The sequence below is a fragment of the Lissotriton helveticus genome, chromosome 3_1, assembly GCF_964261635.1.
Source record: "Lissotriton helveticus chromosome 3_1, aLisHel1.1, whole genome shotgun sequence".
NCBI classification, from domain to species: Eukaryota; Metazoa; Chordata; class Amphibia; order Caudata; family Salamandridae; genus Lissotriton; species Lissotriton helveticus.
Window position 1 is genome coordinate 1,167,556,713 of NC_136061.1, and position 24,857 is coordinate 1,167,581,569.

The 24,857-nt window shown below is 46.0% G+C and overlaps 1 protein-coding gene across 11 annotated transcripts in view; it reads right to left on the minus strand.

Moving 5' to 3' along the window:
* The window catches only part of R3HDM1 (R3H domain containing 1), a 536,983-nt gene that overhangs the window by 376,676 nt on the left and 135,450 nt on the right, over nucleotides 1–24,857 (minus strand). For all 11 annotated transcript variants that reach the window (XM_078681804.1, XM_078681797.1, XM_078681794.1 and 8 more), the window contains one exon: nucleotides 5,295–5,373. In XM_078681804.1, the coding sequence (XP_078537930.1) occupies nucleotides 5,295–5,373 (79 nt within the window). The remainder of the gene's footprint in view (nucleotides 1–5,294; nucleotides 5,374–24,857) is intronic.

Below are 24,857 nucleotides of genomic sequence, written 5' to 3' on the forward strand. Positions count from 1 at the left end.
CTGAATAAGCAGCCCCAGCCTCCGAGGCCACTGTAGGAGGCGAGACAAAACCAGGGTTAGGAGAGTCGTCCAGACCACTGGCGTCGCCCAAATCACCTGTCCAGTCCACGTCATACTGACACTCGCGTGACAGAGGGTCCTCAGACCCCTCCCAACCCTCTCCGTATTCTACATCCTCCCCATATTCGGAGTCAACAATGTAGACCGGCTCCTCGGGGCCCATGGGCCCCATCGGCGCCGGACTCGGCGTCGGACGACGCGGTCCGACTCCGCGTCTGGAGTCGGAGAGGGAATGGGGGTGGCGCCGCCCGGAGCCGGAGCCGGAGCCCCGACGCCGGCCGGAGCCAGCGCTGGAGGCCCGGCGCCGCGCGGAGGCGGCACCATGGGTTGCCCCGATGGAATCGGCGCCGGAGAGGCCGGTGGACCAGCCGGCGTCGACCCCGAAGGGCCCAGCGGCGCCGGGGCCGGAGCCGCCGGCGGCGTCGGGGCCGGAGCACCTGACGGCGTCGGGGCAGGAGCACCCGAACCGCTCGGGCCCCCGGACGGGACCACCGGGCCCGCAGGCGCCGTAGGCCCCGTCGGAGGAAACAGTGCCCTCATGGCCATGAGGAACTCCTCGCACGACGCGCCTTGCCCAGGGACCGTCGGGTATGGAGCAGGCAGCGTCGGCGACCCACGCGGAGCCGCGGGGGTGGGGCCACCCGAACCCCCGGCCGCATCGCGCGAGCGTCGGGGGGAGTCGGGGGTACGATGACGACGCCCCGACTTCTTGTGTTTCTTACCTGAGGAACCAGAGGAATGGCGACTACTTCCGGAGCGCTCGTGGCGGCTCCGCGACCGCTCCCTCGACCGCTCCCTCAACCTCCGGCCGGACCGGGACCGCTCTCGACGCGGGGCCGACACCCGGAGCTCGAGTAGCTTGCGGGACCGCTCCCGCCTAGCCTTACTCGTCAAGGCCCGGCAGTCGACGCAGGAGTCCACGTCGTGGTCCGGGCCCAGGCACCGGAGGCAGAGTCGGTGGTGGTCCGTGACCGACATCGTGCGGTCACACCCGTCACAATTCTTAAAATCGGGCATCCTACCGGCACCTTAAGAGTAGATAGTAAATCAAAAACTTTGGTCAAAAGACCGGAGTACTGCTCTTCGGATCTGCGCTAACTGGCGCGGAAAAAAGAAGAACTGACGTCAGCGCGCGGAGGCGGCGTCTATACACTCCAGCGACGTCATCACGGCGCACGACGCCGACGACGGACGCAGAGCCGCAGGGGACGCCTGCAGACGACGCCTACCGACGCGCAGGGGTACTGCTACGCAAAAGTTTCCGGATCCAGACTGACGCCTGGGGATATTCTAAGGTAAGGAATCTAATACTAACCTGTTTCTTTCAGATAGATTGGTCATCTCCAATATAAGTGGAGCACACAAGAACAGGAGGTATCAGCTAAAGTGGAACTCGGACAATTCAGGCAGAGTTAAAAAAGAGAAAATTCTAACCACAAACACAAGAAACACAGTCACAGCCATCGTAAAAGTAAAAGGACCTACTAAACTAAGACTGATATATGAATCAGAGCAGTGAGACACACCATAGAAGAGACTGAAAGACTTATTTCTGCCCAGGAGATGCGCATTGACATATAAATGGCATGTTTTAAAATATACAAGTTATTCAAGCTCCTGAAACCTGGAGGTCGGCAGAGAATTTTCAGTTTCTACATGCCACGTAATGTCTGTCCTCAAGATGCCCTACTGGTCGAACAACTTGTGCAATTCAGATACTGAACTGTGGAGGTCTTTCAGACCGTCATTTGTTCCAGGCATGTGTATTTCAATCAAGGAAAAGTTCAGCTCGGCACTCTACTTTCAGAAGTGCTAGGCACATCTGGAGAAGGTGAGGGTCACCTTCCTTCAGGATGTACTAAAAATGACTGTAGTATTGCCTGCCATGAACAGCACTATCCTTCCTGTGACAAATTCCTGAAACGCTCTCAGTGCACATTTGACCACCACGGCTACAGCATTATTGATGCATAGGGATTTTTCGAGCTCTTTTCAAGGTTCTCTGGTTAAGCATGACCCTAGCAGTGCCAATCAATCTTACAGTTAAGCATCTGTGACCATCATGACCCTGGATCCAGAGGGAAGAATGGGATGGGATGATTGATGTAATAAAAACTGCCTTGGCTGGTGGACCAATCACCTGAACCTCATCCTGATAATCCCCAGACACGTGCATCCCGTCAGTGAAGCGGTTTTGGCGGCATTATCCGGTATAACCAATCATCTGCACCTGGAAGATCTGCATTCTAAAGTGCACCAGCACCAGTTGTGTGGTACCTTCAGCAAGGAGCACCTGTTCCTCTGGTTCCTCACTGCCCTCCTAAAACGTCTATTGCATCGGATGCACAGTAACGGAGCTGCTGGTGACCTGCCGAGTATACCTGAAGGTCGATACTTATCACATGTATGCAGATGATCTTTGTAATAAGTTAACGGGGAGAAGCACCGCCAAAAACATGCACAAATAGTTTAAGCAATAGGCTGGAGAGGCATATGCTCAATACGAAAACCACCCTCTTTGCTTTGCATTGCTTTAAGTATTTTTATTAGCATTGCTTTAAGTATTTACATATGAACTACAGGCTTCTTCAATGCACGTATCTGAATTGCACAAGTTGTTCGACCAGTAGGGCATCTTGAGGACAGACATTACGTGGCATGTAGAAACTGAAAATTCTCTGCCGACCTCCAGGTTTCAGGAGCTTGAATAACTTGTATATTTGAAAACATGCCATTTATATGTCAATGCGCATCTCCTGGGCAGAAATAAGTCTTTCAGTCTCTTGAAGAAAGGTGCATGCTTGCGCTATGTGCTGCTAGTTAGTTAAGCGTGGAGCGCTTACAATTTCTATTTTAGAAAACGTTTTTCTTCTTTATGCTCAAATCGTTTTTTTGCTTTTAAAATTTTAATAATATTGCCCACATTCTTGCACTATAATTTGTGCCCTCACCGCATTTTGCGGAGTCTGTTGTCCTTGCTGGAAGCCCTTGTGCTCCTCCTTCGCGTGGCGCTTGGCCGCCATCTTGGGGGTGGTGTTGTGTTAACTGTGCCATCTGCGAGAGTCTGGCCTTGTTCTTTGTTCAAAAGGTGCAAGCAATCTACCACACCTTTCCAACTACTGTGCACCGTTCGGATTTATCTGATTGTCCTAAGATCAATGATAGGATCCTGGACTTTTTGGCCCCCCTATCTGAGGAGGGTTTTGATGTATTAAGCCAAAAAATTAAATCTGGCTCTCCGGCAGACCCCCTCAAACCGGCCCTATTTAAAAACATGCAGGCCACATGTCGCGCACCCTTGCTTGCCCTTATTAATATGTCACTGGGCTCAGGGATTGTACCCACCAAGTGGAAGCAAGCGGTAGTTACCCCCATCCTAAAAAAGCCTACCCTCGATCCTATAAAACCTGAGAACTATCGCCCCATCTCTCTGCTGCCGTGGGCTGCTAAAGTCACCGAAGCCCACGTGAATGGGATCCTGGCCGACCACCTTGCCAAAGCTAACATCTTGGATCCCACGCAAAATGGTTTTCGTACAGGCCACAGCACGGAGACTGCCTTGTTATACATGGTCGAACATCTGCGCTCCGTGCTGGACACCGGACAAACAGCGGCACTCCTGTTGTTAGATCTGAGTGCCGCCTTTGATACGGTGTCCCACGAAATCCTGTTGCGGCGGTTAGAGGAAGCTGGGGTTAGGGGGCTGGCACTAGGCTGGTTCCGCTCCTTCCTTTCCAATAGATCTTTTCAGGTTGCGATACCACCCGGTAAATCCACCTCTTACCCACTCACCTTGGGGGTCCCACAGGGATCATCTCTGAGCCCCACTCTTTTCAATCTTTATGTGAGGCCGCTGGCTGCGGTAGTCAAACGCTGGGGCATGACAATGGTGTCCTATGCAGATGATACGCAGCTGGCGGTCACACTAAGTGGGGACTCAGCCATGGACGCCCTCAATTTCTGTGAGGGGCTACGCTCGGTGGCCAATTGGATGAACCAGAATTGTCTCCAATTGAACACAAAGAAAACAGAGGTGATGGTGTTTGGGAAGCAACCTGGATGCTGGAATGACAACTGGTGGCCCCCCGAGTTAGGAATGATCCCCTCTCCTGCTATGGAGTTAAAAAACCTTGGGGTCTGGCTGGACCCTTCACTTAGATTCACTTGCCAGACTAAGAGGGTGGCTGCCTCTTGTTTTGGCATTATTAGGGGCATCAGGCCGGTGCTTAAATTTTTCGATGCCCCCACTAGACAGCTTGTGGTCCAGGCCTCGGTACTATCCAGGATAGATTATGCCAGTGCTCTGCTAGCAGGCACGAACAAAGCTGAACTTCTGCGGCTACAACGAGTGCAGAATGCCGCCGCAAGAGCGATATTTGGGCTGCCCAAACGTTGCTCAGTGTCCAGAGCATTGCAAACACTCCATTGGTTGCCTGTTGCTCGGCGGATTGAGTTTAAGGTGCTCTGCCTGGCCATTAAAATTTTGAAAGGCATGGCTCCACCTATTCTCATGAACCTTTTGACCCTATATGTCCCCTCTCGCTCTTTGAGATCGATGGGCCAGAATTTGGCTGTTGTTCCTCGCTTTTTGCTGAGCAGGATTGGAGGACGCTCCTTCCGAGTAGTAGCCGCTAAGCTCTGGAACGCTCTCCCTAATGACATCCGTGCTTTGGAAGATTTAACCAGGTTCAGACGTGTCATCAAAACTTTTCTTTTTAATAAAATTAACTGACTCTGCGGCATTTTGTGATGTTGTGTTTACCTTTCTTGGCGCCAGGACGCCCCTTTGCTGGGGCAGCTGTGCGCGGTACAAAAACCATTAACATAACATAACATAACGTCACCTAACCTACACTTTCTTGGTAAAGTATAGTATTTACTGTTCATTTACATAAAATAACAAATGTGTGTATATTTGTGCAGATGTACTTCAGCAGTGGGCACTTAGCAGTTCAAAAGGGACAACCGCTATTTAAAAATGTGTTGACCCTTCTATTTGCTAACAAGATAACAAGAACGAATTTTGTTTTTTGTCAAGCATTTAGCTTTATGTCGAGCTCAAAGCAAATTACAGTACTGTATGACTTAAATGTAATTTACTGCATCTTAATTCCAAAAGGCTATCAACAAAAACCCATTAACACAATTATCTAACACTTTCCCCAATGTGAGATACAAAAAACGTTTTAACACTTTGACAACACTGAAAGCATCAAAATATACTTGCTTCTTACCTGAGATTAGTTTTTAACGCGTTCACTAAAAATTCGTGTAAATCTATTCCTGTTGAATCTGTGTATTCTTGGCTGGAATCTAAACAAAAACACAAGTTGTACTTAAAGCAAATATTACTACTGATTTTCACCATAGTCCTACTATAAATATAACCATTCACCTCCCACAAATATTTGAAATCGAGATTCCCATGTTAGAGCTAACCTCTACAATGAATCTGAAGATATATTTTCAGCCTCTTTTCATCAAGGTTTGTACAACTTAAGAGTCATTTGAAGGAGAACCTCAAGCAGGTACCATATGAGAGAGAATGACGATTCTCAGATTAACATGACAAGAGAATCAGGATTTCATTAAAAACGCGGAGACAAAATACATAATCTTTTATTGCAACTCCTGAACAGCAGCCCCTTTAAAGAACTTCAACCATAAACAATTCAGAACTGGAATTTATAAAGTAAATAAATGTCTCCTGCATAGAACGCTCATCCTCTTCTAAATGTTATTCTGCGAAGAAACCTTTCCATCTTCCTCCACCTCCATTTCTACACTACTCTTACTTCCCTATGATTGAGATTCTGCAAACAAAAAACATCTTATTAAAGAAACCAATCACGACACATCAAATCCTGAAAGAAAATCATAATACCACAAAACCTTTTCACAAATTATTTTTTTATCCATTCTAATATATTTTCCTTTTCTTTTTGTTTTATTACAACATGCTCTTTAAATAAGGGTGAGGAGGGTGGGATAATGTCAGCCTCCACGTCTTTAATGAAATCCTGATTCTCTTGTCATGTTAATCTGAGAATCGTCATTTCATTACAAGACCTGAGGCTACCATTATGCATGTTGAAAGCCCTTTTAATACCACTTCAGACATATGCTCAATTGGTTTAAAATAATGCTTTGCAAAAGTGTCCACATTCAACCAATCTGCCGCTTTCAAAATATTCTTCAAACTTCCACCATACCAACAACACCTGCTTGCCATAGCTCCCTGGATCGAGTGAGCTTTGAACTTTTCCATATTCACTCCCGCTTGCTCCATCACACATCTCACCTACCTTGAGATTGTCCCTGTATTTACTGCTTTATAAGGCTTGACAAATGAAATCAATAATTGATGTTCACCATCCCTCCTATTCTCCGCTACTCTACACTCATACTCCTTATGTCAATCTACAACACACAACTTCTTATCCTGGGTAAAATACCGAAGTCGACAGTCTTCGTTCTCTTCTGAATCTCAAAAAACACACCTTCTGGGCAGAAGCACCTATTATTGATCTCTAAACACTTCACATCAGATACCCTTCTACATGATATCAAACACAACAGATTCACTACTTTAACAAATATTCTTATTGCTCAAAAACCTATTCATAGGCCAATCAAGAAACAACTTCAAAACCAAATTTACATCCCACATCACATCGTATCGTGCCCTAAGAGGCCTCTTCAATATCATACTCTTTAATACTCTACAAACCAAAACATTACTACCCACAGATCTCCCTCCTACAAAAGTATGTCCTGCTGAAACAGCGGACAACAATTAATGGTTCTATAGCTTAATCCCTTATTGAACTTTTTCACACAAAAATTCGCTAACTCTACTACAGGAGCCTCCATGGGATCCAAACTCCATTCCACATACTCACGTACCCAGATCCTCCATACTCCTTTATACCTTTTCCTAGTTCCTGGTGCCCACGATTCCTCGAGTAACTCTACAGCCTCCTGCGAAAGTCCCTCGATTGTACTGGATCCCCCGATACCCTTCAAACAGGAAGGTCCAACATACCGCTCTGAATCAACTGAAGAATCTCTCTTAGCTCGTTAACTAGCATATGTTCTTCTGCTTTCAATTGAAAAGGAGTCTTTCATGTCAATTGCAGCATCGGCGGGAACCATGCCTGCGACACCCAAAAAGGCGTTACCAAAACCAACTGCCATCCTTCTCTCCTCACCTTCAGTAATACCCTCTGAATCAAAGCAAACGGTGGAAAAGCATAACCTTTCATATTCAACCAAGTTTGCTGAAAGGTGTCTATCACCGCAGCCCCTGGATCTGGTAACCAACTGTAATACCTCTCCAACTGGCAAGTCAACCTCGCTGCAAACAGGTCTACCTCCAAAGGACCCCAAACCTCTTGTATCCTCCTGAAATAATCTGTCCCCAGCATTCAGTCGCTGTAATCCTTCACATGCCTGGAGTTTCAATCCGCTACCACATTCCGTGTTCCCGGAATGTACTCCGCTCTTAAAGATATTTTGTTCTCCAAACAAAACATCCACAACTCTTTTGCCACATCCGACAGACTCTTCGATCTGCAACCTCCCAATCGTTTCATATATGGTACTGCTGAAATGTTGTCCATCTTCATAAGCACTGTCTGACCCTGTAACTTCTCTTTGAAACTCTTCAATCCATATAGCCCTGCTGTCAGTTCCAGACAGTTAAAATGTAGGTCCTTCTCCTGCCTTGACCAAGCACCACTTGTTACCTGAAGTGCTAGACGAACTCCCCATCCAAATAGTCGGGCATCCGTTCCCAAAATAACATCTGGCAGACAACCAAATATTGCTCTTACATTCCAAACCTCCAAATCGTGAAACCACCACTCTAGTTCTTCCTTCGCATCCACACGCAACTCTACCTTGTCCCTATACCATAATCCTGTTCTCAACACATCTGCTTTCACCCTTTGGAAGGCTTGATAATGCAGAGGCCCAGAAAAAAATCATCTGAATCGAAGAAAATAACCCCATAATCCTTGCCAAATCCCTCAAGGTCAGTGACATCTTGCGCAGAACTCTCAACATCTTTTTCTTCATCATTTTCACCTTCTTCTCTGGTAACCAACACTTCTCCAACCGTATCTATTGTAAACCCTAGAAAATCCAGACTCTGAGCGGGTATTAAAACTGACTTGGTTAGGTGTATCAAGAACCACAAACTCTCTAATATTTCTATTACATCTCCGAGCTGCCTCCTCAATTCTACTGCTTCCTGTGACATCAATAGGATATCGTCTAAATATACAATCAAACAATAACATCTCTCTCTGAAATATGCCACTACTACACGCATCAACTTTGTGAAGCTCCAAGGTGCTGAAGACAGGCCAAAGGGTTGACACAAGAACTGATATAATTGGCCTCTCCACCGGACCTGAAGAAAATTCAGACTGCATTCCTATATTGGAACCGTGAAGTAGGTATCCTTCAAATCCAACTTTACCAACCAATCCTTTGACTGAACCATGTCACTCAAAAGATGTATCGCTTCCATCTTGAAATGTCTGTAAACCAACGACCGATTCAAACTTCTCAAGTCTATCACCAGTCTCCAACCCTCGTCTTTCTTTTCTACCAAAAACAAGGTACTTCCGAAACCTTTCAAATGATCCTCTATCATACATTTTGCTCCTTTTATTTTTAACATTTCCTTCGCCTCATTCTCCGCAATCTCTGCCTCTTCTTGAGACAAGACTAATGCTTTTGGTTCCACAACCTGAACGGGTTGAAGCACAAAATCTATTTTGAAGCCTTGCACCACATTTAAAACCCAAGGGCCCCTTGTTATTGTCTGCCATTATCCTAGGAATAACCCCAATCGTCCTCCTACTTTTCCTTGGGAAGAACCAGAAGTTATCTGCATACTCACCTCGAGTCCCTGGACCAGAATTAACATTGCCCAAGAAGACCATCGCCCTCTGGCTCCAACCATGCAACAGTTGCACGTCAACCTGTTCACCAATTATGTACACCTCCTCTGCCATGACCATTATTTTCGCTAATCTACCCAACACATTCAATAAACGGTCCTGACATTGCTTCAAGGACATTTCTGTGAGTCTCTTCCTAACTTAAATAAATAGGATATTAAATCTGGGTCCAGGTTCGGTGTGAAGCAGACCTTATTGTCTATCTGTGGCCTTGAGCACTCCGCTCTCAACACATTCCTCACTTCTCTTTCTAAAGGCTTCCTAATCCATTGCTTGATGAACTTAGCAACATGGTCCAGCGGCCACCAATCCGCACTCCTACGGTGCCGTAATTCGTAAGGGCTAAACATTTCATCACCTAGAGGATCTTTAATCACAGCCTTTAAGGTAGAAGCCTGATCAATTTTTAGATCATCATTCAAATCATACTCATGGTCCACATCAAAAATGTACTCATCGTACATTTTCTCTCCTCTCTTCATTTCTTTCTTCAATTTCCATATTGTATTCCTCATCAGAAAAATCTTGTGTGCCGCCAAGGACACCCTTCCTTTCTATGCTGCCAATGACACCACTTTTTCTTATGGAGTTAAACCCATCTTTCCTTTTCTTATCCATGTGCTTAGTCTTTCTAGCTTTTTTGGACAGTCTTTTCTCTTTCCTTTCATTTTCTTCCTCTGAAAAACACCAAAATCCTCCTCTGATCTAACTTCTTTCTTTTTTTATCCATAACAATCTAAACCACCTCTCTTATAGAACTTTCAATTTCACACTGAATCAGCCTTCTTAAACTCCTTTCACCAACTCTTCCCTCAACTACCTGCTGACTAACACTACCCTCCTCTGAAGTCATACCTACTCCTCAGCTACATACAAACCAAACTTCCCTTAAACACACTCCTAAAGGACCCTTTAAATATCTTCACAAAAATTCCATGTACTCCCAAAAAATCACCAACTGTTCCGCACTGTGCGGTCACTCGCACAGCTGATCATGTGATTACGTGTCAAATCTGGTTATCCAGCTCTCGCACCCGTATTTTCCATTATCTTTGGCATTATTAGCCAAAACTAAAATGGCCGCCGCTATCATGCGAGATTACAGCGGCCAATCCTATTCTCAATCGAGGGCATGACCTCAGCAGCCCTTCACGCCACCCGCAGAGAAACTTGCTCGTCCCTCTTGAGATCCTAAGTCCAAGCACGAGAAACCAAGCGACCCCTGAGAGCCTCAAAAGCCATGCGACCCCTGAGAGCCTCAAAGAGCCATGCGACCTCTTTACTTCAGCTGCATGTGCCCTCTGCTGCCAACACGAGCTCCTCTGAATGCGAGGGACCCCAACCAGGAAAGCAGAGGAGGAGCGTAAAGGCCTAGCTGCAAAGTACCATTTAAATGTATTCTGAAGAGCAATAGGTCCCAGTCCGTGAAGTGCTCTGAAGACAATGCAAGAAGCCGTGAAGCAGATCCGCTGATGTATTGGCAGCCAATGAAGGTCTTTGAGTGCCAAAGAGGACGATGCAGAACGCGCACGTGAAAAAGCCAGCTTGGCTGCCATATTCTGGATCCGCTGCAATTGTCTGATCAGAGAGCTGGGGCCTCCTAGAAGTAGTGCGTTACAGTAGTCTAACCTACTGAGTACGATACTGCACACTACCTCAGGTCTCACCAACAAAGGTAACATGGGCAGAATTTTACGCAGCATTCTTAGCAGCATCATGCAGGTGCCAAATGTCTTATTCACATGAACGTCCAGTTGTAAATGGGGACCAAAAATTACGCCCAGATTGCGAGCAGCGCCAGTTGACTCGACAATTACCTTAGTGGTGGAGGGCCAGAAATCAACGGGCAGCGGGCGCGGGATTTTATCTAGTGAGCAGTGTAGAACCATTAGATCCATTAAACTGGAGGGAATTATCCCTCAGCCAGCCCGCCGTGGCCAGCATACAGCGATGGAAGGTCTCTGTTGAGACAGCATCCTTACCTTCAAAAGGGAAGATAAGTTGCGTGTCATCTGCATAATTTATTACCGTGATACCAAAAGATTTATTCAGCTTGAGCAGGGGAGAGAGGTAGAGGTTAAACAAGATGGGGCTGATCGCTGAACCCTGGGGAACACCTTGACCTACCATTCTAGTATCAGACATAAAAGTAGGCAAAGTCACTACTTGGTGTCTGTTGTGGAGATAAGAGACTAACCAGTCCCGGGCTGTACCAACCACCCCACTGTCCTCCAGTCTCCTGATCAATATAGTATGGTTCACAGTGTCGAACGCAGCAGACATGTCGAGCAGAACCAAAAATGCCGCTCGACCACTGTCGACTTGCGAACATAGGTCATCCAGAACAACTACCAGCGCCGATTCTGTACCATGTGCTGGTCGAAAACCGAACGGGGCCACATCTAGGCAGGCATTCGCCTCAATGAAGTGGGAGAGAGACTTAGTTACAAATTTTTCCAGAATTTTTATTGGAAAAGGTAATAAGGAAATGGGTCTATAGTTCGCAGGGCAGAGAGGGTCCAAAGTGGCTTTTTTTAATAGTTGAGATACTACTGCGAGTTTCCAACTGTCAGGAACAGTGGCAGTTCTTAAAGACTGGCAACATACCGAGTATAGAAGAGGGAAAAGCTCAGTCTGAAACAGCTTCCAAAACTTGTAAGGTAGTGGATCAAGCGGGGAGCCTGATGATACGCTGTTGGCCAAAGTACAAAAATCCTCATATGAAGGGGGAGTAGAACTAGACAGCACAGTATGCACAGTGCGTTCCCCCCTATCAGGTGAAGTCTGTGTAGGTGATGGCTCTGCAGTAGCCTGAGTGTTAGGAACACTTGGTGCAGAAAGTCCAGTTAAAATGGCAGTGATCTTGTCCTCAAAGTCAGAGGCCAAGGAATCACATAGTGCCTGTGATCTGGAATACCATTAGTAGCACAAGCAGGGTTGGAAAGATTGTTAACAATTTTAAAAAGGGTTTGGGACTTATTAGCCGACTAAAGTAACATGTCCTCTAGGTATTTAGCTTTGGCGCTTTTGATCTGTGCTTTGTAGACCTGGAGCGACTGCTTTAAATGAGTTTTGTCCGACTCAGTATAGTGCTTCCTCCAGGTTCTTTCAGCTTGTCTGAAGCACAATTTCAGCTGGCATAGTTCCTTGGAGTACCAGGGAGCAGAGCGTTTAGGTCTATCCTTCACTTTCCTTAAAGGAATAGTTTTATCTGCGAGCAAAGGCTCCGATAATTATCTTCCACTCCCTTCTCCAGAATAAATCCACTTGTAACCAGGCTAGGTAGTGTAGGACATTTCAAAAGCTTAGTCCACTGCAGACTGATACGAGTATTAACTGAACTATAATCAGTGTGAGGGTCATTGGGGAATTGCAGCGAAAACTGGATGAGGGCATGATCGGTCCAGCATTGTACACTTATATCTTTGACCTTGACCCATGTTGCATCCGCAAAGATAAGATCTAAGATATGGCCCTTCGAATGTGTCGGAAAAAGCACCAACTGCTGAAGATGAATGTTACTGCATGCTTGGCACAGTTCTTTATAGGCTGAGTCAAGGGGGCCATTCAACCATAGATTAAAGTCCCCTAAAATCACAAGCCTAGCATGAGAATTAGAGAGATCATAAATAAGATTCACCAGTTCATGCGAGACTGTCGTGGCGCTGCCAGGGGGTCTATAGCAAAGCAAGCCTGAATAGAGAGCTCCCCTAAGACCTATAAATGAAAAGCCCATCAATTCTATACCTTGGACATCTTTGACCTCAATATCCATCAGATCAAAGGCCTCCTTAAAAATAAACCCAACACCCCCACCTCTACCATCCACTCGAGGGTTATGCCTAATCTGATACCCAAGGGGACAAGCCAGGCCAAGCTCAACCCCGCTATCTGCCCTTGTCCAAGTTTCTGTTACGAACAGTACATCCAGACAGTAGGTTTCAATAAGGAGTACTATTTCCACATGGTGTTTACACAAGGACCTCACATTGAGCAGACCGCAAGTTAGAGTTGTTGTAGATTTATTAGCCCCAGTAGATTGAGCAATAGGGCCAAATTGCTGATTTGAGTGATGATTACGGATGTGATAGGCCAGGCATCAGATTCTGCTCAGAGATGTAGGAACCAATGAATGGAACCCACAGGGATTTTGGAGGAGCCATAAAATATCCTGGAGGACTTATGTGACGAGCTTACAATGAGAAAGAAGGAAAGGAGATTGGAATGCGTAATTTTAAACCCTTTAAGCTGTGATTTACGCTGCAAGTCAACTACCCTGAGGCATAGACTGATCACCTACAAAAGAAACATTAACTCTGGCAGTCTGGGAATGAGGAAGAACGGCCACTAGGTAAACCCCTCTGCACAATAAATGTAAACCAGTATTGCTTTTGTGAGCACAGGTCACTAATGGGTGAGCGAACGGACATGTTTTAAATGAGCGCGTGGGCCCCATATTTGTGTGCGCGTGGCTGGCAAGCATCGCAACAGACACATTCTGAAGGAGTGCAATGCCCTACCTTTGTATGTGCGCATGGCTGGCAGGCGTCCCATCTTACATAGCACAGCCTCTGTTCCACAGTGCGTGCAGCATCTCACGTGACTGTGTGAGCAGTGGCCGACGACTGCAACGGCAATCACGAAAGGCAACAGACTTGTGTGTCAGCTGACAGGAACGGGCATGTTCACTCAGAGTGCTGAGAAGTGTTGCATGGTGCAAAAAGGATTTGGCGCTGTCATGTTCAAGCTGAGTACAGGCCACTAATGCACAGGGCGCTGAGGTGCTTGAAGGCGTCCTCTAGAGCCCCTTGCTTGGAGGGCGGTGAGTTGGGACCAGTGGCTCAGCTCCGCCGGGTCCTGTTGGCCGGAGGGGCGGAAGCGCACACGGGGGGCTGAGCGATTGTGTGCGCGCCCGCTGTCTGAGCACATTATCCACCCCTCTACCTCGGCAAACCCCCGCGCGGGAAGGACCCACTCTGCTCTCCAAGCGCTCTGACACCTTCGGGTAAAGTCCGCACTATATAAAAATGCATCAAATAAATAAATAAATAAAAATAAGAGACAGCATCCACCGCAGCGAGCACGGAAGATCACTATTGACAACAAGCTGAGGCATGGAGATAAGAAGTGAAACAGAAAGCAGCTCAGTATCCGGGTTGGGAAGAGACCTGGGAGGGCGGGGGCTGCCAGCACATGCGCGGTATTTGTAACTTTTGTGGTGAAGAGGGAGCCCCGGTGCCAAAGAGGAAGTGCGGGTTCCAGGAGGGGGCAGGGTGAAGACCAGCGGATAGCACTGCGGGGCTCCCATGCCTAAGGAGAGAGCCCCGCGTCGTGCTGGCAGAGGAGCTGGAGTTCTCCGGAAAAGCGCCGCAGCCAGCTGCTTTTGAGGAGGCGTTCCCCCCCGCAGACCGGGTGAGTGGGGGATTCTCCATTTGTCTACTGGTTGTGCCTTCAGCACAGTGTACAGATTTATTTCCTGAGCGGACCTGCCGTTGCGGGCTGCTTCAACGATGGGGCAAGAATATTTTAATAAGAAATAACTAAAGTGACACTGCATGCTGGCTTGAAGGAAGGGGGACAGGAGATGTGCACAGCGCGTGGCTGTACGGGCGCGTACACCTGCTGAAATCGCCGAAAGCTCTGCGTCTGCCCATCTCCTGTCCCACTTCCAAGGCAAGTCCCTAACAATAGAGCTCGCTGGCGACAGTGCTTCACACTGCTTACGCCAGGCTCGACCTAAAAAACCATATGTCAAAGTTTCAATCCTGCTGGGGGTTTATCAGTTTTTAATCTTTCCAAGTAAAGTGCTAACAAGTAGTTCCATAACAGGCGGTATGCGCGGATGTTGTAATGGTCAGTAAATCAGTTTAGGGAAGAAGATCCATCTCCCCTATGGTGCCTTTATCTGCGCATTACAGTATACAGTGTTCTTGTGCATCTAGATATCAGGGCACTCCCAAGACATCTCAAGCACTGCACTGTGCCGATCTCATTCACTCCTCCCTGGGCGAGCCCTCGATACCAATCCCACCGAGAAGAAAAGCACTTTAGATTTGTTGCAGCAGTAGAAATCTGCAGCAAAGCCAAAGAGAGTCTAGCTGCTTATCACAGTCGGAAATGTGCCATTGCAAAGGAATGAGAGTCACTCTCCGTCCGAGGGATTATTGGTACTGAGGCGGCCGAGCATATGATGGACTGCATGCAAGCTTTAAAGATTTCCCAGACAAAGGCATGGGAAAAGGGAATTTTATCAAATATTAAGTGAAAACTATGGCGGTAAATGGACCATTTGACCCAGTTTACCCAAATTTTCTCAGGGAGTTTTTTTATTTTTACAAATTAAGCACCGACCCCTACTGCCAGCAGGGCTTGGCTACTAAACCTATGAACACTGCAAGCAGGTAAAGCTGTCAAGTTCTTTATTTTTCTTAGATTTCTTTTGAAAAGTGCTTTTATGTTGCATCTCTTTTATATTGAAAAAAAGTTTCAAAAAATGCACGAGTTGACCTTTCCCCACTTCCCTTAAACACGGATTCTGTCACAATATTTTTACGTGTAGCGTCTCACCTGCACCATTTGGACCAAAAGCAATCGTCTGACAAGATTGTGAGACATTTATGCTAACAATTATTTACTGCATACCCTTGGTCATAAACAGAAATAATACACTTATTACCAGAGGAACCTTAGTATGTTGTTTTACCTCGTGGCCACAAATCAGTACACTTTTTTTTATAACTCATATTTTTGGGCCTAATTCAACGTTTGGAGATGCTGGTAAAGGGTCAAATATAAAGGTGACATTATGACAGGTTTTAACTTCACACCGAAGACAAGGAACTCAAAATGTCTTTAAAAGTATCTGAGTTCCTCGCGCAGAGCCTACCCATGGTGACTTGGTTGGCACGCCTTAAATCTATTTCACTGCTAGAATTCAACTATGTTGGATAAAAGTATATACTGCCTCAACGTAGCCCATTGTCTATGCTCGTTTTCTAGCTATGCATTAATTAGGCAAATTAGGGAGCAGAGCAAAGGGGGTACTCAAAAGAAACTGTGATTAACAAGTTACTTAACTTCAGTAACACTCTTTCAGCTAGATATTCTACCTAACTGCAGCCTGCATCTTCTAAAACTCCAGGAGGTGCCAGAATGGACCAGGAATCCTTCCTCAGCAGTGCTCCCATGTGTCACTAGGTGGCACTGAGAAGCTTCGAGTTTGTTCCGTATGCCCTGAAAGTTACAAAGTGGAATTACATATATTGTGCAACTCCTACAATCTGATGTCAGTTTCTTATTTTTTACTTTTCACGCCCTCATATATAGAGCATGAATAAAGGTGGGTGCCAGTGTGCTGAATGTTAACTTGGGATGTTAAAGAGGTCACTTTACAGAAAAGGGAGGAGGAAAGGCAGAGAGGAATCTGCGATTAGAGACGATATCCACCAGAAAAAGCATTACCAAAGGAAAGTAACTAGTTCTTCTGGTGAATACTTCTAACCACATATTGCGGACATTAGAATAGATACCAAAGCAGTATCTCTCTAGGTAGTGGGTCTGTGGAGTGTTCTCAGACCAACAAGTCCAGCAGGACCGAGCGAGCAAAGTGCCCGTCCTGCTGAACATGGTTGTCTGGCAGACGTTAAGGACAGGCATTCTGTGAGCCAATGCAGTGGTAGCAGCCTGAGCCACGGCAGAACGGGTCATCAGACTTTGCAATGGTTGCTTCTTGGCCAGTGCCTAGCAGATCTTGATGCAGAGGAATACCAGCCTCGGCTGGGCCCTGTTCTGGATAGCTTTTCTTTTTTTCACGCCACAGAAAAGTACAAAAACCTGATTGTTCACGAAGTGTTCCGTAGCGATCAATGTGAAAGCTCAAAGCTCTTTTGGAGTCCGGCCATTGAGCCTCTCCTCCTTTTTCGAGGGGTAGGGTAGAGCAAAGAACAAAGGCAGAGTGATGGATTGCCCAACATGAAAGGGACTCATGATTTTTAGCTAGAAGGTCACCTTAGTTCTCCGCACCAACTTGTCAAGGAAAAAGGTGGTATCCGGTGGTTGTACTAAAAGTACCTCAAGTTCATTCATGCGACGAGCTGGCATGACCCTGATGAGGAAGACATGTTAAGCAAATGCCTCACACGAGTGGAAGCTAAAACAAATCGTGGGGGGGGGAAATACGTTCACATATGGGGTACTCTACCCATAGACCTCTTCACAACATGGGAGAAAGCAAAATGCCAAAGCTTCACATCCAGGTATCCAAACCCAACGATCAAAAGGGAATGCCCTGCTGACTGTTTGGTATGGGAAATTGGCAAAGGCTTTGCGTCCAATCACACTTACACCGTTGGTGCTAGTGGGATCCGAGCAGACAACTGCAACCCCAATCCTGATAACTAATGGGCTAGACAAACCTGGTTCTCTGACCTGGTGGGATTGGCACAAGATAGAGTTATGACACTGCCAGCGCATCAGGATCTGTTAACTTTACAGAGGAGCCCATGTTTATCCCCCAGAACCAGCCATGCTCCGCTTAGGCGATACAGACGACGAGGGCAGCCCATCGCTATGAGGGAAAGGGAGAGTTATTTTCCAAAGTGTCAAAAGGCGATTACTGAGCCTTTGAAGTTGATAGAAGGGCCGTGTGAGCAGGCGCAAGGCCCCTCGGAGTTCTCCTTCTAATTTGCAGAAAAAGCCACATGGAGCCCCGTGCGCCTGACGCCGGAGGAATGGCTTACAAGGTTAATCCTTGAAGTGACCAGATCACTGTCAGCACTTGATTAGGACCACAGTGCCTCGAATAGGAGCCCCATAAAGGCTACACACGGACCTTCCTGTTAGTCCCGAGGAAGACCCCACCAAGACGGTTATAATATCGCATTTTGTTCAGGGGTCGAAACGTCGACGCTTTAATTTCAAGTGTTGATGATCGCCCAGGATTACAAGCTAATGATTAATCACTCACTGGGCTGATATTTCTTTTTTCTTCTTTCAAAACTTGGCACTGTGTTTAGATATAATTTTTCTATATAGTATATCTCCATATATCTTGTGGAATGTGTTGTGACCTGTAAATATTTTAATGTTTGTGCACTTTGAAGTCCTAAATGTTAGTTCCAAAGAACTGTTCTGTGTGTATGTAAATATATGTACCAAAATAAGTTTACACTGATTTTTAAAAAAACTGATAAAAATATATCGTGAAAATAAGATACGAGTTTTGAGCTTTTTGGTTTGGACATAAGGTACATTGTACTCTTTCATTTATTGACTGTTCTCATCCATTTGGAGAGACATAATTGCTTTAAAATAATTTTTTGACTTTTAAGAGTGGCAGAGCCACTGTTTCGCTTATACTATATGCTCAGCTTAGAAGCATGGCTCCTGAGGACTCAGAGTTCGGTCACCAACGTCTCCATCTAAGACCTATGGAGGATCTCAAAGAAGCAAGAAAGCATTCCAAAAGGGAAGTGCTACACTGCCAAATGAAACGGGTACCTGAACTGACTTAACAAATGAGGACTTGGGGTAAGGCTGCACCCAGGACACTGCCATCCTTAAATACTACACTTGCCTGCTGGACGTAGGACTATCATGCACGAGAACTGTTCAACATGGAATTTCAGACAAGCACCTGTCCATTCTATTGCAAGAGGTGCAAGCGCTATGTATTGGCCCTATCAAACAACAGCTTATCAGAGCTTGAATTAAACATAAACCAAAGGGCTGCCCATTTGCAAGGCGTCACACTGCGGCCTTGTTTAAAGTCAAGAGTAGGTAACTACTTCAGTCAAGAAAATCTAAACATAATGTTTTTTAAAGGAGTACTCAGATCTATAATGTACAAAAATTATTGTCCCCTTCCTTGCAATTTTTGAGGTTTATGGAGAGCTTACTGCCTACTGAAGCTAACGGCAAATAAAGTCAGCAAGCCATTATTTCCACCCTTAGCCCCTTCGGGGCTCATGACATACCGGTTCAGTCATGAGCGTCGGTTGGCCTGTGCTCATGACGGAACCGTTCCGTCATGAGTCCATTGGTTCTTTAGAACCTTCAGCACCGCAGCGGAATTTGCGCAGCACTGAAGGGGTTAAGACTGTCCACGTTTGTTTTCATGACAAACAGAAAAATCCCCATGCATCTGATCTCCATGTTCCGTTCCAGCGACCATATAAGTCGACAATATGAGATGCAGTTGTAGATCATAGGATAGATCCTGAGACAGACAAGATGGTGTGTGGTGGCAGAGGACTAAAGGTCTGGATGAGAAGTAATTTAGTTAAGCTCAATGCCAATAAGGCAAAAGTGCTGACTGAAGGCAAGACACCGTACAGCCACTCATTATTACTATTAAACTAAGCTGAGATCTCTGAGCCCTCTGGTTACAAAGATTAAAAATCTTGGGTTCCTGTTTGATAAGGAGCTTTTTTTGGCATGCCAAGTGAATTTTGTATTTTCTTCCTCTTTCAATCAAAGAAGGTCCTCAGAAAGAAACCAAATGATTTCTTACCTGTAGGTGTAGTTTGGAAGCCTGGAAATGTTTCGGGATTCACATACTGTACATTATTCTACCACCTACTGGTTGGATCTGGAAGTGCCATTTGTAGTCTTTTTAGGTCTCGGCCTGGCGAAAGCAGCGCATGTGTTGCACTCGGCATGCCGAGGGCTTCTTGGAATCGATAAGATTACAGAAGTCGTGACGATGCTCCGCCTACAATTCTGATTCGTGGGCGTCGTTTTGCGTCATGGATGATGCAAAACACAATGTAATGATTGCACCGGAGGCAATCATTACACGAGGGTTGCCACCCTGTCTGCTTTCGGCCCCGCCTACCGGGATTTGATCTTTTACTCGCGGAAATTACAAAGTGCCTTTATCTTGTGGCTCAGCACTATTTTCTTTCACTCTTGTTTAGCAGCAGGGAAGGGGAGCGTGAACCCTCGTTTCTGTAGCATGCTTGCTCTCCCTGCTGAGCCACAAGATAACGGCACCGTGTCATTTTCGGGAATAAAATATCAAATCTTACTGTGCACCAACTGGACGCCCCCTCCTTCTAATCCCGGCTACTCCAGTTTCATCAGTGTGTGATCCTAGCCCACCACGTTGTTTAGAAGACTCTGAGTGCCTTTATTAGACTGCTCAGATTTAGAGACCTCCGACTTGGACCATTCGCAGTAGTATCCGTGAGAGATCAGCTGCCGGTGTAAAGTTTTTTTCCTAGCAGACGTTTGGTTTTCGGACTCGCACATATGTACTGCTGCAGCATTGAGCTCGGCGCCGTGCTGCGTGGCAACCAGTTTTGAGCAGGTTTTGTTTGCCCAGGCCACCCTGGGGCGGCGGTGCTACTCCGGGGCAGGCTTGGAGCCCCGCCCTCGCTGCGCACACACACAGCATCATCACAGGGCTGCAGGCGAGCTCATGTGTGCCTGCTTCCTCTCGGAGAAATGGCTTTTAAACCCCCTTTGTCAGGGAGGGTGGGCAGCAGCAGCGAGCCCACGTCTTCATGCCTACTGACTACTTCCATCCCTGGTGAGTAACATCCGAGGGCGAGTGTGGGAACCTCTCCCCTTTGTTTATGGGGTTCACTTGCAGCGCGGCTGCATGTTTACATATGTGTTTGCCTCCACATGGGCCCTGTACGTGGCAAGGGTAGACTGGTGGTGGTGGGGGGTGGGATATTACAAGTTTACATGCTGTGCCACTTTTGTAAACTTGTTCCGATTACGGTGTACCTACTGGACGCCCCCCTCCTCCTAATCCCGGCTTCTCCAGTTTCATCAGTGTGTGATCCTAACCCAGCACCTCGTTTCGCAGAATCAGAGTACCTTTATTAGACTGCTCAGATTTAGAGACCGCCGACTTGGACCATTCCCAGTAGTATCCGTGAGAGATCAGCTACCCGGTGTAAAGTTTTTTTCCCAGCAGAGGTTTGGCTTACGGACTCGCATATATGTACTGCTGCAGCAGTGAGCTCGGCGCCGTGCTGCGTGGCAACCAGTTTCAAGCAGGTTTTGTTTGCCCAGGCCACCCTACTCCGTAACGCGCGTCGGCGCTTTTTCTTCTGTTATTGTTTTTGGTGTTTGTATAATTTGTATTTTCTGTGATTATTGTGATGTTTTATGTATTTTAGTTTGATATACTTTGATTGTGTATGGTTTGATTGATGCGTGTGGGTATATGTGGAACAACTAGGGCATGAATGACCCTCATGTATATACTCTCATTTGGGGCCTTATGAAAATATTTAGGATGTATAGAGAGGAAATTTGTAAATGTTATAAATAGTGTGATGAAACCTGTCATATAATAAAAGGAAACTATGTTTATATAATTCTGGTTTGGGACAATATTGATGTTTATTTAATGAATGAGGTAACACCCATGTATCAAATTGCTGCCAGGGAGAGGTACTGTTCTCATGTACTTGTTGTTCCCCTGCCTCCTCTCCCGGTATTCTAGTATTCAGGGACCCTCTTGTGTTCATTTAGTTTCCACACGGGTCTTGCAAATGGCAAGGGTAGACTGGTGGTGGTGGGGGGTGGGATATTACAAGTTTACATGCTGTGGCACTTTTGTAAACTTTGCTTGCGCGTGTATTCTGAGAGCTGCAATGTTATCACACTATCTTTTGCTGTGTTTTAATTTTTTCTAGTCACATAGGTATTTTTATTTTTTTGTAAACTTTTTCCTTTAACCCAGATCCCCACTTATTCCTCATGTTTTATCGGAATATCTGTCCTGTTCTTCCCCTTTGCGTTGTGGTACTTGCAATTTTGGTTCTTTGTAAGTGCAGAGCAACCAGTCTTAGCAGGCACTCACAAGGAGGTAAACAAGCTAATTAGGCCTGACAAGGGGTAACGTGAGATCTCTGCTCACCTGTGTGAACGCATTGTGTGATCCTTGTCTGGTAAGGACTTTATCTCCCTGTCTCTCAGTTCCCTTGGATAACAAAACGAGAGGAGTGAGAAACACCCTGAAGTCTTTGCTTGCCAAAAATGAGCTTATTAATACTTACCCCCATTAGGGCTAGGCGAATTCATTCTTGGGGCTATTTGCATTTTCCACTCGATCAGTGCCCTCTCTCTTTGGCTTCAAAAAGTGAGGAGTGAAGCGAACGGCCTGTTTACATGGAAGAGACAGACCGCTGCCCCGTCTGTTCTTGGTGTATCCTGGCCAAAAGGGACTGTTCTCTCCTTCTGTATAACACCATGCTTATCCCCCCCCCCCCCAATTAAAAATGTTTTTAGTCTTGCCTTTCATTAAGTTAAAACCATTTACTTTGCTAATGGTATTGTATTCAAGCTTTGCATTATTTAGTGTATATTTGTTATATGTGCATATATTTGCTCTCCCCTCACCCCTTTCGTCTGCCTCATGCTATTGTAATCCTCACTATACGAAATAAACACACATACTATTCTTCAATTCATTCACCTAGCAAATTTCAAGCACTACTGTTTTCCTACTAACGATATGCTTTAAACTACTACACAGCTACGAACACAATTCTAACTACATACAATTACAACATATCACAAATGTACACTAAATAATGCAAAGCTACAATACCATTAACAATGCCAATGGCTTTAACTTAATCAAAGGCGAGACCAGTTGCATGTCCAATGCTTGTTTTGTTGTGATCAGCAAGACGTTGACAATTTGGGGCTATGTCCCTCCATGGATGAAGTCAAGCATGTGCCCCAGAATCCCCTGTGCATGGATGCCATCTTCAAATTCTTCTTTCACTTTGGCGACCCATCTTTTAGTTTTGACTTCAACGTAAGTGCGCTTATGGACCTCCTCTCTATTGTAAATTCATGATCTTGTCCAGGGGGCAGGGTGAGTCATGTAAATCCAGAAAAGTCTTCAGCTGCAAATCTACTCCTACTGGTAAGTAACAATTTTGTTTTACAGCTGGACTCTTTTCTGGATTCACAAGCTGTGCACTGCTTTAGTAGCGGTATTCCACCATGCCAGGAGGTTGGGTAGAAAATAGTTGGTCTTTGCAAACAGGTGTCCAGGTACTTTTTGTCCCAAGTGTCCCTCCTTGTTAGCTTGCATGTTCACACAGTAGGGTTTAGTGGAGATGTGCAAGGAAAACCATGCAGCCACATGCAGGTGCCGTTTTTATGACTAACCTCAGAAGTTTCTTGTGTACGTTGATCATAGGAACATGCAAGTCTTTAAGGTCTATAGTTTCCATATAGCTTCATCTTCACAAGCTTGAAATTAAGTCCTGCAGAATTGTCATCTTGAATAATCTTTTCAACCTCCAGAGGTCCAGTATGGATCGGAGTGCCTTGTCCTGTTTTGGTACCAGGAAGTGGTCAGAGTAGGCCACTTGATTTTTCTCTGCAGTTAGTACCTTCTCTATGGTCTGTTTCTGTATTGTCTAACACCTCTTATTGCAGCCAGATGCTTCCTGTTTACTGCAGGTCTTGGTCTTTTAGCCTGATCACTGGGGCTTTTCTCAACAGTTCTAGGCAATAGCCATGTTGGATAATGTTCAAGGATCCATTTGCCAAAGGTGATGGCCCTTCCCTCCTGAAGAAACCTTACACTATCCTCCTTCCTATTGGAATTGTGTATGAGAGGTTCCCCTTGTGGAATCACTTGCTTATTGGGTCTGAGCCGTGTGGAGCAGTGCCTCTTCCTCTGGCACTCCCTCGAAAGTGCTGCCTTGGGACGCTGGGAAACTGCCACTGTAGTGCTGCTGCCTGCGTACTGACCTATGGTGTGAAGATGGCCAAAGGGGTGGTAGAATGTGCTCTTTTTGGAATCTGTGCTGAGTACCGTTCTGAACTGCAGGACACCCATTGACTTAGCTGGGTCATGGTTTTTCTTCATTCTCCACTAAGAATCATCCTATGCGTTCCTAAAAAAAGGCTTTACCCAGTAAAAGGCATGTTGATTTCTACAGTCTGCACTTACTAGTTAAAACCAGAAACCCATAGCTAAGCATGTCTTCTCAAGTTGGAGTATGAGCATAATTGCCTGCTGGCTGCCTCATCTGGATCCAGTGCTGATTTGAGGCATGTTTTAGCGATGGTGTGTACCTTGTTGAACACTGCCTGTGCTCTTTTTTTTCTTCATCCTTCTGAAAGGTGTTGCATGAGGATTTTCATCTCTTCTCACAATTAAAGGCCACACTTACCGAGCAACACATCAGCGTTGGGGATTGCGCATTCAAGGACAACTGACCTCTTCATCTTCCTTCCTACCATTGCAACTGTTTTTCTATCTGTCTGGTGGGGGTCCCATGGCAGCAGGAGTGTTAGCCCTCTTCCATGCCGAAGTAACAATAATGGAGTCAACGGTGATATTGCCCTTGATGTACGCTGGGTCCTGGGTAAAATACCTGTACTTTTATTCCACCCTGGGAGTAACCGTCTTGGCAGCAACAGGTTCTCTATTAGCTCATTGCTCTTGGTATATCACACTTGGCAGCATTGGAAGGAAATGATTCTACTTTTGTGAGGTCAGTAGTATCTCTAGCAGGAAACAATATTATCCTTGCTCCTCTAATAAGTGTCCACCACCCTTTTCACCAGGGCACTGCATACTTGTGGATCATCAGGGGGTGATGTGTTCAAAGGGTATGGATCAACTCCTTCCTCAGGTGAGTCGGAGTCAAGATTGAGCCATCCCTTTTCTGTGGTCTGGATTTGCTGAAAATGTTCCTGCTGAAACATGCTCTCCTGTTGTTCCTGGTACTGGATAAACTCTTCTTGAGGTTCATGTGCTAACAGAGATTCAAGTTCCATTTGTATCTCTTCCCATGGTTCCTCCTTCTGGGGTTTCAAAGAAATTCGGTATGCCTT